General features: G+C 55.7%; 3 protein-coding genes across 3 annotated transcripts in view; all 3 read right to left on the bottom strand.

Moving 5' to 3' along the window:
* Nucleotides 1–981: 981 nt before the first annotated feature.
* On the bottom strand, nucleotides 982–6269 carry LOC137671015 (alpha-1-acid glycoprotein-like). The gene is made up of 6 exons (XM_068414234.1): nucleotides 6162–6269; nucleotides 5474–5616; nucleotides 4752–4825; nucleotides 3867–3977; nucleotides 2985–3088; nucleotides 982–1209 (listed from the first exon to the last, which is right to left on the bottom strand). Exons 1-6 carry the CDS (start codon nucleotides 6267–6269, stop codon nucleotides 982–984), a joined length of 768 nt encoding a protein of 255 aa, XP_068270335.1.
* Nucleotides 6270–7461: 1192 nt separating this feature from the next.
* Nucleotides 7462–9855, bottom strand: LOC137670965 (alpha-1-acid glycoprotein 1-like). The gene is made up of 6 exons (XM_068414159.1): nucleotides 9745–9855; nucleotides 8952–9094; nucleotides 8660–8730; nucleotides 8220–8321; nucleotides 7862–7962; nucleotides 7462–7703 (listed from the first exon to the last, which is right to left on the bottom strand). Exons 1-6 carry the CDS (start codon nucleotides 9853–9855, stop codon nucleotides 7641–7643), a joined length of 591 nt encoding a protein of 196 aa, XP_068270260.1. The 3' UTR covers nucleotides 7462–7640.
* Nucleotides 9856–12364: 2509 nt separating this feature from the next.
* COL27A1 (collagen type XXVII alpha 1 chain) overlaps nucleotides 12365–15940 on the bottom strand; it is a 134108-nt gene continuing 130532 nt past the window's right edge. Inside the window, exons 57-58 of the mRNA XM_068413834.1 lie at nucleotides 15009–15227; nucleotides 12365–14411 (exon numbers count right to left, since the gene is read on the bottom strand). Of these exons, the coding sequence (XP_068269935.1) occupies nucleotides 14265–14411; nucleotides 15009–15227 (366 nt within the window). The 3' untranslated portion in view covers nucleotides 12365–14264. The remainder of the gene's footprint in view (nucleotides 14412–15008; nucleotides 15228–15940) is intronic.

Below are 15940 nucleotides of genomic sequence, written 5' to 3'. Positions count from 1 at the left end.
CCTTGTAAAGTAAATTTTTACTACGGGAAACGGGCCAAAGGCTCAACGCTGAAACGCTGCCCAGTGATCGCTGCTGCCCAGGGACAGGGCACCCTGCTGCTGCAGGGGGGGAACAGGGCTCGCTGCTTCGCTTTCTTCCCTCCAGCTTTTCTCCTTTTCTTCCTTTTTAAGGAAGAGAGACGCTTTCAGTGCTTAATTACTAGGTTAGAGCCGAGACTGAATTGCTTTCCAGACACGCAGCAGAAGCGGTCTCTTGTTAAGCTCTCCCCACTCTTGCATGCAGCCAGTGCTTTCCTCTCTTGGGGGCTGGGGGGGGGGTGATAAGGAATTCATGGGGTGCCCGACGAGCGCAGGGGGTACCGGAGGCACGGAGAGCACCGTGAATCTTGGCACTTGAACATTCTCTCCTCTGGCACACCGAGCTTATTGGGAAATGAGGAAATGTGATCTTTTTCTCTGGGGAAGGAAAAATCCAGCCTGGGTTGGGTTAGCACCCCCTCCCTCGCTGGCAGGAGGATAATTTTTCAGTGTTGTATCATGTTGCAAACTTTCCCGTGGATGGACATTATCGGGAAGCTCTCGCCTGGGCCAAAGGGTTCGGGCAGGACCATCTGCCCCAGCTGGGTTACTTCTGGCAGTTAAGCTGCTGTCAAGAGAATTGGGTGGTTGCTTCTAGCTAAGCACCCTCTTCCTCTCAGACTGGACAGTTAAAGTTTCCAGCCTTCTAGATATTCCAGTTACTCATCAAATGCTTGGCAGGCTCATTTAAAATAGTTAATGATTGCCCTCTTCTGGTTAGCCTCTACTACTGCTTAGCTAGGCATGGCTTTTTTAGTAGAGCTCTTGTGAGCTTGGCGTGAAGCTGAGCAGACCGGGTCAGCGCTGAGAGAACTTCCACTTGTCACCTTGTCTTGCATCCCGTAGTGCTCAGGGTTGGCTTTTCCCACCTCCTGGTTGAATGACACGAGGTGGATCGGGTGTTCACTTCCTTTTTGCAAGGCGCACTTCTGATCTCTTCAGAACCCCTGTTCTCCAACATCTCAGCAACAAAACGCATCGAGTTTGAGCAAAACATTTATTGCCCGACATGGCGTTAGTCGCCCGCGGTCCCCAGCTCAGGGGTGCCCGAGGAGGTGAGGCCGTGGCCGCAGCCCTGGGCTCTGTGCGTGGGCTGGTTCTGTTCTTAATTTCTTCCACTTGACACAGCTCCTTCCAAAACAACAGTAATGGGATAAGTGGAGCTGTCAGTGCACCAGCAGGAGAGAATTTACTGAAGAAAGGAGTACTTTTCCTTTTTTTATCTGATTATAAGTCTAAGAGGGCCTAGAGAAGCTACAGGCCTCCCCGTGCTGCCCCAACCACAGACCCAGCTGCTGCTGGTGGCATTTTTCCACGCCTGTGCTGCAGCGAGGAGACCAGGATCCTGGAGCAAAGCTGTGCTACGCTGCGGGGTGGGGGGGTGTGCTCTGAAGGGAAGGGGGATTAAATATTTTTGAGAAATAAGTGAAAAGCTGCTGCTACCCAGGCCCTTCGAGTTAGCGTGGTTTAAGTTCTGCTGATGCCTCGGGCTGACGGAGGGGGACGTGAGTCTCTGCTCTGGTGCTCCGTTCACGCCTATCTCTCTCAGCCTGATGACAAAGGTCCCCAAAATCTTTTCTGCATTTGTTTAATTGGTTTCATTTTGCTCCTCAGATGCTGTGTCCTGCCTCTCAGCCAGGCACGAAACACTTCTCTGCTAACAGCAATTGCACTGGTGCTTGTGAAGGCAAACGGTTCCACTGGTTCCCCTCATCTTGGCTTTCTCTAAATGTAATTTGTCTTGCTCAAATTTAAATATGATTCAGCTCTTAATTCAGGGGAGCTGGGCCCTGCCTCCCAGATGCTGCCTGTTGCCTAACGAGAAGAGACCTGCCCCTACCCCACCACAGGGGTTTCAACCTGTGCCTGTGTCCCTGTCCCCAGTTCCCCTGAACCTCTGGGGGACAGTTCTAAAAGCAGCATCTTGAGGCTGGGGGGTGTCAGGGGCTACGTTGGGTCCAGTCTGGCAGCTCGGAGTGGGGTTTTGGGCACCTCTGGAAGCTCAGAGTCTCCTGCTGTGGACAAGCAGATGGCCAGGACAGGAATGGATGGACAAGACAGGACAAGGTAAGATATTTTTTCACCCTCCACTTTGCAAAAGGGAACCCAGTGAAGCTGGCTTGGGGACTGGGTCCTTTGCAGGATCAAATGTCCTAAATCAGGTGGCAGAGGTTAGGGCTAGGGCTGGATCGGGTTAATGTTTCGATGGAAAAACTAAAGGAAAAAGTCTGGATTTTTTGGAGTGGATGGTGCTGCCTCTGTCCTGATGTCCCAAGGGGTCGGGAGCTCGAGGACGGACCCCAGCCCAAAGGAGCCTCTGTGCTGGTCACCCCTGCGGCGGGGCAGGAGGAGGACTGGCTTGAGCAATCTTCCTGCACCCCATTTTTACAGCCAGCCAGGCTGTGAACCCGCTCATCACCTCAGGGTGCCAGAAATGCAAATCCTGATCTTAAAATAGCCTGAGGTTTTTAGGGCTTTAAATTGCTGTGGCTTTAGCTGAAGCGGGGCCATGCAGTGCCCCAGGCCACCGGCCCCTCCTGCCCCTTGCTGCAACTCCTAGAGGGGCAAAGTGAGGAATTTTGGCACAAAATCAGGGATTTTGGGGCAAAAATCCCATGCTTTAGCCATTTTTCCGTTGGGCAAGGGGAGGCAGGTGGTTACCAGTTTTCCCACTGGAGATGCTCAGGTGCAGGTATTTGCTTTGGGGAGCTGCGTGTCTGCAGGGGGTGTTATTTTAAACCACCCTCAAAGCAAGCCTGTGTTTACTTAGTCCCCTAAATCATTTCTACCGCCTTGAAAATCTCTCCCCAAGATCCCAGTTTGGTGGCTGGAGCTACAGCCCGGGGTCTTGGCACCCCTGGCCGGGGTTGGGGCTGCAGCAGCTCTGCCGACCCTCGCCCACGTACTGTTTTCCACGGCGCGTACAGGATCTCCTCCTCACCCAGCCCCAAGCACTTGGCGTGGTGCTCGAACTCTTCCCGATGGGCCGTGCTCACGCTCAGGTTTCGGGCTGCAGAAAGAGAAGCATTTGCCAGGTGTTAGATACGGGCCGGTGGCCTCGGCACGGCCCTTCATGCCGCATCCCTGCCCTCGCTGCCTCCCTTCCCCGCGCTCCCACCGACGCTGGCTGCGGAGGTGATCTCTGCTGGGGTCTCTCACCACCCGTGAGAGACACACCTGAACAAAACCAACCTCGGGCATCACTTTTTTTAACCCTCTCCCCAGTCAGTTCTGGTCCTGTCTGCTTTAAGGGATAGTCTGATACTCCCGGCGCATCGGGAGGGACGGAGGCTGAGTATGGAGGCAGTTTTCTATATGTGTCTTCGAACTCTCTTAAACAACTGCTTTGCAGCTTGGAAGGGCGATGGGAAGCCTTATCAAGGGCTAAAATGCTGCTTTATGGGGTTGTGGGGAGATCTGATCGGCCTGCGCTGGTACTGCAAAGCCACGTGCTCTGCCCTGGGAGGTAAGTACCGAAAAATCATGGTTGGCTTGAAAATATTGAGATTTTCTGATGATATCGATGCTGAATTGTATTTGCTTCCTGTTCTCTGAGTATTTATGGCGTAAGTAGGTTTTGTCTTTAACTTGGTCTTTCTGCTCTGCCAAGAGATTTAGGTTTTTAATGGGATTTGTGAGCACTCCTGTGACCCCTGGAGTGGTGGTCTCAGGAAAATCACTGACTCTTGGCGAAACCAAGTTGCTGCGTGGTTTGAGCTGATAATTTTATGCGTGTGTTTTGGTGTCCCACGATAGCTTTAAGTTACATTAGGATGGAGTTTGCATACCATAGAGATACAGTCCCAAATACGTCCTTTCCCGCTGCAGTTGGTACTGAATGAGTAAAAGGTCTTCAGAGCTGAGGTTCATCAGTGTCCCCACGGTTTGCTGGGTCTTGGCTGCGAGAGAACAGGATCGGGGTTGGCAACAGCCTCGATATTCAGATACTCAGTGCTGCAGCGGCAATAAACCGCAGCCCCTGGGGTCTGATGTGGTGCGAGCTGTTTGGCTCTGGGTTTATTTGAATTGTGTTTCTTAAATGTGGGCCTGGGGTGGGAAGGAGCCAAAGCCACCAGCTCCCGTCCTGCCGTCGCCATGTGCTGGTGGCGTGGCTGGCTGGTGCTCAGGGTACGAGCGGGTCTGCCCGGCCCCGAGTGCCCAACCCCACAGCTTGTGGGGCTGCAGAAACGTGGAGGGACTGTCCCCAGATCACAGCAATGCTGTCTCGGCCGGGTCAGTGCGAACTGTCTCTCGGGAGGGCTGCAACTCCCACCCCGAACGGCTCACCTCATTTCCTCAGCGAGGAGGAAACGATTTCAGAACACGAGGCTTCAGTAATGCGTTGAAACCTGCCACAAATGTTCCCCTCCTTTCCCCGAGGAATTGCAAAATAACTGTACAAACGAGGCGGTCTCCTCCCTTCGCTCCTTGCTCCCGGCACGGCGTTGCTTTGTGGTGTTTAGTGCAGTTTGATGACCGCAACCCCTGGGGTGCTCCAGAAGGGGGGCCCCCAGCCCCAGGGGGCCTTTTGGGGTCCACATGGCTAAAGCAACCCGGGAATAAAATGTGGGTGATGATTTAAAACACGGCCATGGGCTCTTTGCGTGTCTTGGCCCTTCCAAAAAATAGACCAGGCGATAACCCCACTGGCTGCGCGCGCCGGTGCTGCTCACCGTGCTTCACCAGCGTGGTGTTCCCGACGGTGATTTCCAAGTAGGTGGAGTTGTTGGTGAGACATTGGTCCCCCCTGGAGAGAGAGGGGAAGCGTGTGAGGTGGGGAAGGGGAGCGAAGACCCCACACCGCAGGCTGGAGAGGATTGGCAAAGCCCCGGCCCCGGCCCTGCCAGCTCCTGCTTGGGGTTAATCGCTCTCACTGGTAAAATAAGCCATTTCTCATGTGTGTTTCTCTGACCCCCACCTGCAGCTCGTGCTCTCGGCCTTGCCTTTGCCTCAGCTCCTTGGTACTGAGATTTTTTTTCCACCCCAAAATAACTGAAACTGCAAAGAGCTGCACAGAAAAATTCATCCCCTTAAAGTCTGACGCTGGGGGGGAAACAGCTTCTGGTGCCCAGCAGAGTTAGCAGCTGCAGCGCAGGGACCTCTGAAAAGGTCTTCTCCTTGCCCACGTCCTGTGCCCTCCATGCCTGCAGAGGCTGGTGCCTGTGAGACCTCTGTGCCCTACAAAATTTACCTAAGCCCAGGGGCTCTTGAAATAAATAAAAAAAAATAAAAAGAGGTGAAGGAGAGAGGGGACAGGAGAGGATGCACGGAGCAGGCAGGAGAGACTTGCTCCTCAGGGAAACCAGGCTGAAACTGTGCTCAGATATTGTGTTGGATCGGCTGCGGGGGCTGGAGGAGATGGGTCAGGCAGAGGGACCCAAGGGGCACATCTTACACAGCCACGTGCTGGGTGACGGGCAGCTCCTGCTCGCCGGCGCGGGGCTCGACGTGGAGGTGGCCATGGTCGATGAGCAGCATCTCCAGGAGGTGCTGGGGGAACTGGGCGGCCCCGGCCACGTACAGCCACGTCCCCAGCAGCTGTGGAGAGAGAGGGGCAGGGTGGGGAGAGCTTTGGGGTTTGCAGGGGGAGCTTTGAGGGAGAGATTTCCACCCTCTCCGAGGCAAAATTGTTTTTTTTGCCCTCAGTGCTCTGCTAGTTCTTCCCTCTTGCACCGCGCTGGCAGGAACAGAATGAAACCTGGGCAAACGCACGGGGGGAACAAATAGCTGAACGTGGGGATTGGGAAATGGTGCCCGGTGTTGGCTGCGCCGTGGGGCAGGGCCAGGACAGCCCCGCGCTGCCACGGGGGGTTGGCACTAAAAATTACCCAGCCAGGCTCCCCTTGTTTCGAGGTTGTCTCAGGGACTTGCTGGGGGACCCTGAGAAAACGGGGTAATTCCAGGTGTTTTGGAAAGCAAACGTTTCCCGTTTGTTGCAGATGTTTTGCTGAAGGTGCCTCGGCAGATGTGCCAGGGGGGCAAAGGAGGGTTCCCCCTTTCCCAGGGGACGGTGAGGCTGAGCAGAGCACCCCCAAACTCGTTGCAGGAGTGGGGCAGCCCCATGGGCCTCGGGTGTCTCCTACCTTGGACGCCGTGGCGTTGTCCGGGCGCTGCGGGCGCGGGGCTGCGCAGGGGAAGGCGGCCGCGGGCAGCAGCGCGGCGAGGCCGAGGACGACCCCGGCCATGGCCATGGCTGCCCGAGAGCGAGGGGCGAGAGAACCCCCGGACGGACGCGCTCGCTCGGCCGTTTGCTTTCGCAGCCCTGCGGGGAGGGGACGTGCAGGGGTGATGCAACCAGCACCTTTTGGGGACGTTGCCCAGAGAAGAGCCACGTGTCCGGTCCTGAGCTCGGCGCTTGCCCTGGCCTCGGCTGCGGCTGCCGGGGGCCAGCGTGGGTGGCTGCGGGCTGTCGGCGTGGCCGGAGGCGATGGGGACAATGCTCTTGCTGCGTTTAGAACTGCAGTCTGCCCTAAATGTGCCTGTCATGGTCCCGGTGAGCAGCTGCTGTGGTTCCCTCTTGCTCTGCGAACAAGGCACCGTGCAGCCCCTCGCCCCGGTGCTGGCTGGGGTGCAGCCGCCCCCCACCATGGGTGAAGCCCGGGGAGCTTCGAAGAGCCACCTTCTTCCTGCGCAGAAAGGCGTTTTCCCCTTCCTTGCCAAAACAGGCCATAAAAATGGGTCTGAAAGAGCCCCAGGAGGTGACCCCCCCACTCTACTGGATGCGTCCCCTGCAGCAGCTCCCCCGACCCCCCCATCCCGCTCCCGTCCCCGCAGGGCAGCACCTGCTTTTCTGGCTTTATTTCTGTTTGCCTTTTCCTCTCCAGTAGCAGAACATCCCCAAGTCCCTCGGTGTGGCCCTGGGTGATGGTTTTTCCTGTCCTCTCCCTCTTCCCCTGCTCAGAGACACCCGGGGAAGGTGTGATGTCACCCTGTGTCACCCCACCCCACTGTGGCCCCTGTGCAAACCCCTGGCACAGGCGGACGCTCGTGGGATTTCACTTGAAAAATTGAGGGTGGGACGTTTGGGTGCTCAAAGCACCTTGGCTGGTTGGAGTCATGGTGGAGGAGGCGCGAGGGGGGCGGCAGATTTGTGCGTCTCCCCGTGGGGTCGGGGCTGATGGGTGGGTGCTCACGTCCCAGCGCTCCGTGGCTGGAGGGGACCCACTGGGGTGGCCAGGAGCGTCCCATGCTGCCGTGGAGCTGGCAGGAGAGATGAACATCTCCGTGCCTGCTGCCACACTCAGCCCCAGGGAGTTTCATCCAGGGCTTTTCATGCCCCTGAGCAGGTTCGGAGATGCGGGCAGGGCAGGCGGGGCAGGGGGGTTCCTGCCCGCGCTCCTGGCGAAGGTGCAGCACGAGCGGCTGGCAGTTGTGACACGGGGATTTATTTTGGGTCCGGGTGAGAACGGGGAAATGGGGTGTTTCATCCGGGAGGAGAAAACATAAACCTTGATAGAAAGTCCTGAGGCTGAGTGGAACCCGGCTGGGGCTGGCAGGTGGGGACGGCCCCACAGAGGGGCTGGAGGAGGATGAGAATGGAGCAGGGGACATGGCCCCCGGGGTTACTCTAGCTTCGGCTCTGCATCGCCTTCGCCTGTCTTCTCCCCAGGCAGTGGACAGGCGTCCTGCGGAGAGGGGGAGAGCGGCCGTCGGTGCCCCCTTGCCCCAAAACCGCCCCAAGAGCTGGGAACAACTGGGGAGGAGAAGGACTGCAGGGGGAAGAACTGGGGTGGCAGGAGCTGGCCTGGGCTGGGGCTCGTCCACCCTGGGAAGGGGTTCGGACCTTTTCGGACGTGAAGAACGTCTCCTCCTCGGTGAAGCCCAGGCAGTGCAGGTGGGCTTTGAACTCCTCGAGGTGCTCCTTGCTCACGTTGGGCGTCCGTGCTGCCGGGGAAACGGGGCGGTAAAAGGAGAAGGGGGGGGGAGAAAAAGGGAGTTTTAGGGGGTGTTCTGCTCCTTGGTGGTCCCCGGGGTGTGGATGGGGAGCTCGCTGCCTGCCCGCCCACCTCCACCTTTCCCCTCTCCATATAGGGGGGAAAAGGGGCTTTTTGCCCTGCCTGCGGGGGCTGGGTATGCCCGTGCCCATGGATGTGTCCCTGGGCAGGGACGTGCCCTGCGGATCCGGGGCAGCATCCACTCACATGAGAGGCTCAGACCCGGGAAGTCGTTATTGAGAAAACTCAGGATGAGCAGGTCCTTGTGGCTTTGGATCAGCGTGGCCGTGGAAAACGCTTGGTCATCGACTGGAAGGAAAGAGGAGAGTGGGGTTCCCCTTGGTGAGCGTTGCCCCATGCCAGGGCTCAGCCTGGGCAGAGCTGGCAGCGCGGTGGGAGCTGCTCAGCCCTTTTACCCTGGGAGACTCGTCCCGGGGCGCCCGATGGGTCCCACAGTGCTGCTGTACCCACTGCATGGGGTGGGGGGAACACTTTCCCCTCACATCCACACGTTTTTAGGTGTAAAATGGCCTCGTGCCGGGGGCTCAGGGTGCCAAATACTGGGGTGGGGGGCAGAAGCGGGAGGGTGCAAGGTGCAGCTGCGGTGCCCTCCCCATCCCGGTCCCAGGCCACGGCTGGGGCTTTACCATGCGCCAGGGTGGAGTTGTGCCAAAAGACCAGGATCTTGCTGGTGTTCCTCACCACGCACGTCTCGTTCCTGCGGGGCAGAGAGGTCAGATGGGGCAAACATCCCCCAAAGAGCCCCCACTAAACCCGAGGGCTTCAGAAGTCGAGCCAGGCTGCAGAGCTTAAAATGTGGCACAGCTGCTCTCCAGCCCCGGATTTATAGGGGTGTCTCAGCCCGGAGGATGGTACCAGCGGGTGGAAATGCCCCTGGGGACGGGGGAGCTGGGTGAGGGGGTGAATCCCTGTCCTTACAGTCTCATGGTTTCGGTGACATTGAGCTCGTCCTTGTGGCTGCCGGGAGAGAAGGAAAAAGTCGCGTATTTCACCTCCTTCAACTCGGCCAGGTGAGGTGGGTACTTGGAGGCACCGGTGATGTAGAACCACTGTCCCAGGAGCTGCGGAGAGAAGGGGAGCGGGGAAAGGTTGGGGGGGGCGGTCCATGCTGGCTTTACCCACAGGCACCATGTGAGCAGAAGCAAACGTTCTGCCCTGCTGTCCCATGGCCACCAGCACCCCTGGTAGGTGACGGATCCGGGCTGGGGGAGGGGCTCTTGGTTTTGTCCCCTCCCCGCTAAGGCGATGCTCCAGCTCCGGGGATGGCCAGCTCCTCCTGTGCTCTGCCCGGCTCTCACTGCTTTCCTCCCATTAAACATCCCCAAGGGACTAAATACTGCTTATGCAGTGAAGGGTTTTGCGGATGGAGACTCGTGACTCGAGCCCCTGTTACTTGAAGGGCTTAAAATCAAGCGGCGAAGCGCTGGAGACGGTGCTGCCCAGCCTGGTTTGCAGGGGGAGGTGGAAGCAGGAGCCCCCCAAAAGCACCTGCTCCTGAGTTTAGGGGTGCAGAGCTGCAAGGCTTCACCCCGTTCCCGTGCTCCTGGGCAGCAGTCTTGATTTTTTTTTTTTTAGGAAAATAAGCACAGCCAGGCAGTGAGATAAGCGTTGAGCTGCCGATTGGGTTCATAATCTCTTCCTGGCCCCATAACGGCCAGCGATGTTGATAGGGAAGGAGAGGATGGGAACCTGGGCTGAGGGCAGGGCTTACCCCAGGGATGGTGTCATTGTCGAAGGTGACCGGGACGAGCGGGGTGCAGGCGGGGAGCTCGGCGGCGAGGGCCAGCGGCAGCCCCAGGAGGAAGGCGAGGGTGGCCAGCATCGCCCGGCCGGCTGGGAGGAGGCTCCTGCTCTGAGGGGCTCTTGCTCGTCTCAGTCCCTTATATACGGCTGCCTGCGGAGCTGGACGTCCCCAGCCCTGATGTGCTTGTTCAGCCGCTGGAGTGTTTGCTCAGGCATGAAGCAATAGCAGGTGGAGGAAATTAAAGTTGCAAAAGCTTGGAGTTCTCCAGCAGAAAAGATTAAAAAAAAAAAACACACCACCCCACCCCCCCCCCCCAAAAAACCACCCCCCCCAACTTTCACCAAGGCAGGCTTTTGTTCTGGGAAAATGCAATTAATTTTGCAGGTGCCTGGCGAAGCGCTCGGCCGGCTCCAGGTGTGTTTGTGAACAGGGCCTCGGGGCACAGAATGGCACTGGGAGGTGGCTGTCCTCGGCAGGGCCAGGGCTGGGCGGTGACTGCTCGGCTGGGGGGCTGTGAGGGCTTCGGGGCTGTGAGGGCTTCGGGGCTGCCCCGGCGTCACTCCTCACTGGGGCGTGGGGCTGGTGCTGGGGTTTGTGTGTGGGCTCGGGGGGCAAATTGGGGTGAGTAGCACAGCGATGCTGCTGGGGATGGGGCCATGAGCTGGCTCCACTGGTCAGCATCGCAGCAGGATCAGGCCCCGTACAAGGCGGGGTCCTCAGCACAAGACAGACACAGGCCTGTTGGAGCGGGGCCGGAGCAGGCCACGAAAATTATGTGCAGGGTGGGACAGCTCTGCTGTGAGAATGGGCTGAGCTGGGCTTGGTCAGCCTGGAGAAGCCTCCTGGGAGGCCCTGTTGCGGCCTTTAGTGCTTAAAGGGGCTTGTAAGGAAGATGGGGACAGACTTTTTAATAGGGCCTGTAGGGACAGGACAAGGGGTAATGGTTTGAAACTAAAAGAGGGGGGTTTGGGACTAGATACAAGGACACAATGTTTTTATGCTGAGGGTGGTGAGACTCTGGACCAGGCTGCCCAGAGAAGTGGGAGATGCCTCATCCCTGGAAACACTCAAGGCCGGGTTGGACGGGGCTCTGAGCAACCCCATCTGGTTGACGATGTCCCTGCTTGTGGCAGGGGGGAGATGGCTGTTAAAGGTCCCTGCCAACCCAACCCAGTCTCTGATTCTAAGGTAATGCACCATTTAAAAAACAAAACAAAAAAACCCCCACCACCATCTCCTTCCCCTCCCCAGTGGTGCTACTTTCCTGAGCTGACCCGGCCCCAGCAGTTGCGCTGGGATCCCTAAAGCCGTGACCTTTGAGGTGGGATCCCTAAAGCCGTGAGCTTTGGGGTGGGATCCCTAAAGCCGTGAGCTTTGGGGTTTTTTTGCCTTTTCCAACTGAGCTCCCCGTCGTGCCTGTGGCCTTGCTGCTGTGGCTGGTCTCAGCCCAGCCATGCAGCGGCCTTTGGGCTGTGGATGCTGACAACGTAACTGATGATTTTAGTGAATCTGAAATAACTGGTAGAGACAGGAACTTGTGTAATAAATTCTGGTGTGGGGGATGTGTGTGGCAAGGGAACAACTGGTGCAGTGGGCTCAGACTTCTAACAGAATAAATAAATTAGAACTTCTTTAAATGCAGATCTCTCTATTTAACAGTGCTTTATATCTCCTCCACCTTTGGCCTCATAATTAAGTGCATTGATTTATTTATTGTGTTTGCTTTTCCCCTGACCACTTGCAATGTTTCAGGAACAGCCAGCTCACGTGAGAGCCGGTCAGCCCCAACGAGCCGGGGTTTAACGTGCTGCCAAAGCTGCCCTGGTGCCATCGGCCAGCCACCCCGCCGTGCCCGGGGTGGTCCTTCGGCCCCTCGAGTGCTGCCGGGAAGGGGTGAACAAACACGGCGCTGCCCCTTCCTGCTGCCCCTGACGCAACCCGGGACCAGCCGGAGCAGCTCCTGCGGTACGGCGTAACAGGGTCTGGGGGAACCCTGATGACCCTTCCCCGCTCGAGCCCCCAAGGACCTCGCTGCTGTCCCCAGCGTGAGCCAGCAGAGATGCCACAAGTTTTTAGTGTGAGGCTGGGCTGGGGCCAGGCAACCTCCTGAGCAAGGAGAAGTCGGGTGTCAAGCTGCTCAAAGTCAGCTTGGAGCAACTGAGATGTGATTTGGGCTTCTGCAATGAAAAAGATCAGCTCAGCCCTTGGGGTTTTTTTTTAATTTAAAATTTTTCTTTCTTCCTTCTTGCTCCTTGGCACTATGATAGAACGGGGACGTGGATGAGGAACAGGCTGGTGGGGCAGTGGGGTGACGGCCCGTGGTGGGGAGCCATTGGGATCCCAGCCTGTCATGGGCAGGTCAACCCACCCAGAGGAAGGGTTTCGCGGTGTGGGTTGGGCTCCCCTGGGGGTCCTGGGCTCTTGCACCAACGTTAGCACCCATGGGCTATTTCTACACCTCTCACCCACTTAGTTTCCCATGAAGAAGCAAAAAAAAAAACCCATACCAGTCCCATTTCATTGCCTCAGTTTTAAACATTTATTTAAAACAAAAACAAAAAAAGAAGAAGAAAAGGAAAAAAGCTTTAATGAGAACAAACGGTAACTCCAGCCTCAAGAAAGCAGACAAAACTGATGGCGAGAGGACGAGAGAGGGAGAAACCCGGGAGCGTGGGAGGGCGCGTGCGCGGGAAGGCAGCAAGCGGGCGATGAGCGATGGTGATTTTGGCCTGGGGGTGCTGGGGCGAGCCGGCCCCGCGCGCCCGCGTGAGGTATTTCTGAGCGGAGGCAGGGCTGCGGGGAGGGTGAGGTATTCGGGACAGAGCTTGTTAACCTTTTCTGACGGTTGTTGGAAACAACCAGCAGGCAGTAGTTACAAAAAAGAATACACAAAGAGAGACTCACATATATTTTTTTTTTTTCCTCAAAAAAATAAAATCCATAGTCCATATGAGACATGAAAACTCCAAACAGGCACTGAAGCGTTTCCGATACAGTACAGCTCTGATTACATCAATATTATTCCTTATATAGAATTAAAGATTACCATAATTATCCTCTTTAAAAAAAAAAATCCTCCAAATTTACATATAGAGACTAAATTTCTACAAAACTTAACAAAACAAAACCCCTCCAAGCCCGGCTGGGTTCTGAAACAAGGTACCATCATGTCAGTCTTGACAGAGGGGCCAGACAGAAGGGTTGCAGAGCTGGGTTTAAATACGAGCTTAGACCAGGGAATCACTGCACGGGCGCGTGGCCGACGCGACTACAGCAAAACTAGTGACAACCGACTCGCGAACAGCTCGCTCGGAGGCTCAGCGCTTCCAGATGAGCTGTATCCCTCACTCCCCTCCCAGAGCAGCGAAGTGCTGGTTAACAACAACAATAAAAAAAACAAGCAAATTTGCTTTTAAAACATCCTGTAAGTTATTTTGGACACGGTTGGAGTTGTTGCGCACGATTGCCATCCACAGCGACTAAAGGATCCCTTTACAGGTGGCTGTTTCTCTGATTTGGCTGGAGATGGGACCCTCCTCTCTTCCCAGAGAGATGGTCCTACGGACTTTTTATTTTGGGTCTGTGGCAAGACACTGTAGCACCTTCACAACCTTAAATAGTTTAAAGTCATATATATAAAATAACACACTTTTTTTAAGAGCACCAGAGATTTCACAGTGAGAGGTAGAAACAAATCAGACGAGCCCATCCTCTCTCTCTATTTTAGCACCAATCTCTTCCCCTCTCCTCCTTCCATCCCCCCTCTTGGCTCCGGGACTCTCCCCTACCCCGACACCACGCAGGAGAAGGGATGTTGATTAAACTCACCCATGGAAGGAGGAACTTAGTTTTTTTTCTGTTTTTTTTTTTTTTCTTTTTCTTTTTGCTTTAAATAATATAATATATATATTTTGTTTCTTCTAATATTGCACATCAAAATGCTTCCGGTACACAGAGCAGCCAGATTCAACTTGCAGCTCCGCCTGGGAGACCTGATGCAGCATGTGGCCATCCAGAAGGCGACGAGCTCTGAGAGGGAAGCTCTACCTTTTAATTACTTTTCAATTGAAAGAACATTTGGTAACTCAGGAACCAGGTAAGACAAAATGGAAAGGGGGAGGAAAAGAAAACAAACAACCAAACCCACACGCTGCAAGTTGCTTGAGGTTTCTCTCAATGTTTTCTTTGGTCATGGAAAAAGCTTTGTGTGTGGAACCGCTTGCAACATCTAGTCCCCTGATCCCTTTTCACTGTTCACGTCCCCGCTGATACCCGCTTCCCCTACGTCCTTCTTATTCCTCCTTTCAACAATCTGCTGAGTTCAGTAGATCGCGGGTTCTTTGAGACCTTGAGCCAAAGGCTAGAGCAAGAGTTGACCTGAAAGCTACAGCCCAGCTGTCCTTGCTGCAGAGAGGTGGGAGAGCCTGTGTGAAGACATCGGCCAAACACGGGGCCAAAGCCTCGGAGCCCGGTGTCGATGGCTTTGTTCAAAGGAAGCACACGGGGCCGACCTCGAGGTGATATTGCTTTCCTGGCTCGGATGGGGGAAGGTTGTAGATGTTGACAATTGGCAGCTGCTGAGGGTCCTGCGTCCGAAACGAAAAGAGAGTCCGATGCCAGCGTCCGTCCTTGATCTGCGCAGGGAGGAGGGAAAGACAGAGAGAGCTGTTTAACTGGGAGGGGGGGTGAATCCTGCTGGAAAGGAAGGCGTGTCACTAAGGTAGAAGCTCAAAAAGCCCTGTGTGAGACAAGGGGATGCCCTTTGGGCTCAGCAGGCCTGGGCTGAGGCTCAGAAAGCGTTTTGGGGGAACCCTTTATGACGGTTGAGTTGATGGAAACCGAGCTTGACAGGGCCTCACCAAACACCAGCTCCTCACGCAGTGACCCCGAGACGCAGACACACGGCTAACGGCGCAGCGTGGCGTCGGGCAGGAGCCAAGGCCACCGCCGTCGCCTGGCAATTCCCCCTTCTGCCGTTCACCTGCTGCTACATGCGACGTTTAAATTTGGAATTTGATTTTTGCTTTCTGTTTGAAGGCGATCTCCTTAACAGGAGCTACTGTAGCACCCTGGACCGGAAAATTAAAGTGGTGAACAGGTAAACTAGACCCTTTTCCCTCTTTTTTGGGGGAGAATAAGCAGCACAGGTATAACTCGAGCCTTGTCGTGTGCCCTGAGTGGGTTCAGCCTGGCATTTCTCGCCACCTCTCCCCTCTTCTGCAGCAACGTACCTTGCAATCATCAGCTGCCACTTCTGGCCTGAGCTGCCCGTCTGCCTCGAACACCTGCCCGTTCCAGGCCCTGAACCGCACGGCTTTTTCCGAAGGTTTCTCGGACGAGCCCTCCCGCCAGACGGAGGTGTTCAGGCAGTGGATGGTGATGTGCTGCACCACCTCGGAGCTCAGGAGGCGGAGGAAGTTCATCTGGACTCGACCGATGTCAAAATCCAGCTGTGAAGGTGACAGAGATGTTAGGGCGTACCCCTGCGGGGGGGCTGGGGGGAGGCAGGGTCAGCGCAAGGTGTGACAGCGAAGGTGGGCCCTGGACTCTGCTGAAGGCTGGAGGTGGCCACGCATGGGTGTCCCAGCTCAGACTGGATCTGGTGTGAGCATGGGATTAAGGGCCAGATGCCAAGTCAGCCTGGGAAGTTTTCACAGGGACACAGCAGGTCCTTAAGTAGGAGTAAAATAATGTAAACTTTGAATTCAATACACGCTTCTGCAAAGCAGCAAAGCACCAGGTTCTAGTTTATCTCCAGATGAACCCACAGATTGTTATTGGTATTTTTTGGTACAGATGCTTCCTCAAGAAAAATGCCATAGCATTCGCTTCACTGGAAACGTGGATATTTAAGCTGACCTCACTTTTCAGGTGGCAGAAAGCAAAATGCAAGAGTGACCTGAACATACGTCAATTCAACAAAGCATTTGGGAGCAGCGTGTTTGCAAAATTACTGGCCTCTGTTAAGGTCATGGGTTAATTAAACACTGCTGGAAACATACTGCTTTGTCTTGACTAGAGTCAATAACAGTCTTGGGGATATTTCTGAACTGCCTGAGAGAAGTTCTGGATGTTACAGCTACACTAACTGCCTCGAGGGGAAACCAGCGTGCTGTGTCATAGTGGTCACTGTCCAGTGTTCCGGGACAACAAACCCCTGGGT

Source organism: Nyctibius grandis, chromosome 16 (assembly GCF_013368605.1).
Source record: "Nyctibius grandis isolate bNycGra1 chromosome 16, bNycGra1.pri, whole genome shotgun sequence".
Taxonomy (NCBI): Eukaryota; Metazoa; Chordata; class Aves; order Nyctibiiformes; family Nyctibiidae; genus Nyctibius; species Nyctibius grandis.
This window is presented reverse-complemented; position numbering and strand designations above follow the sequence as displayed.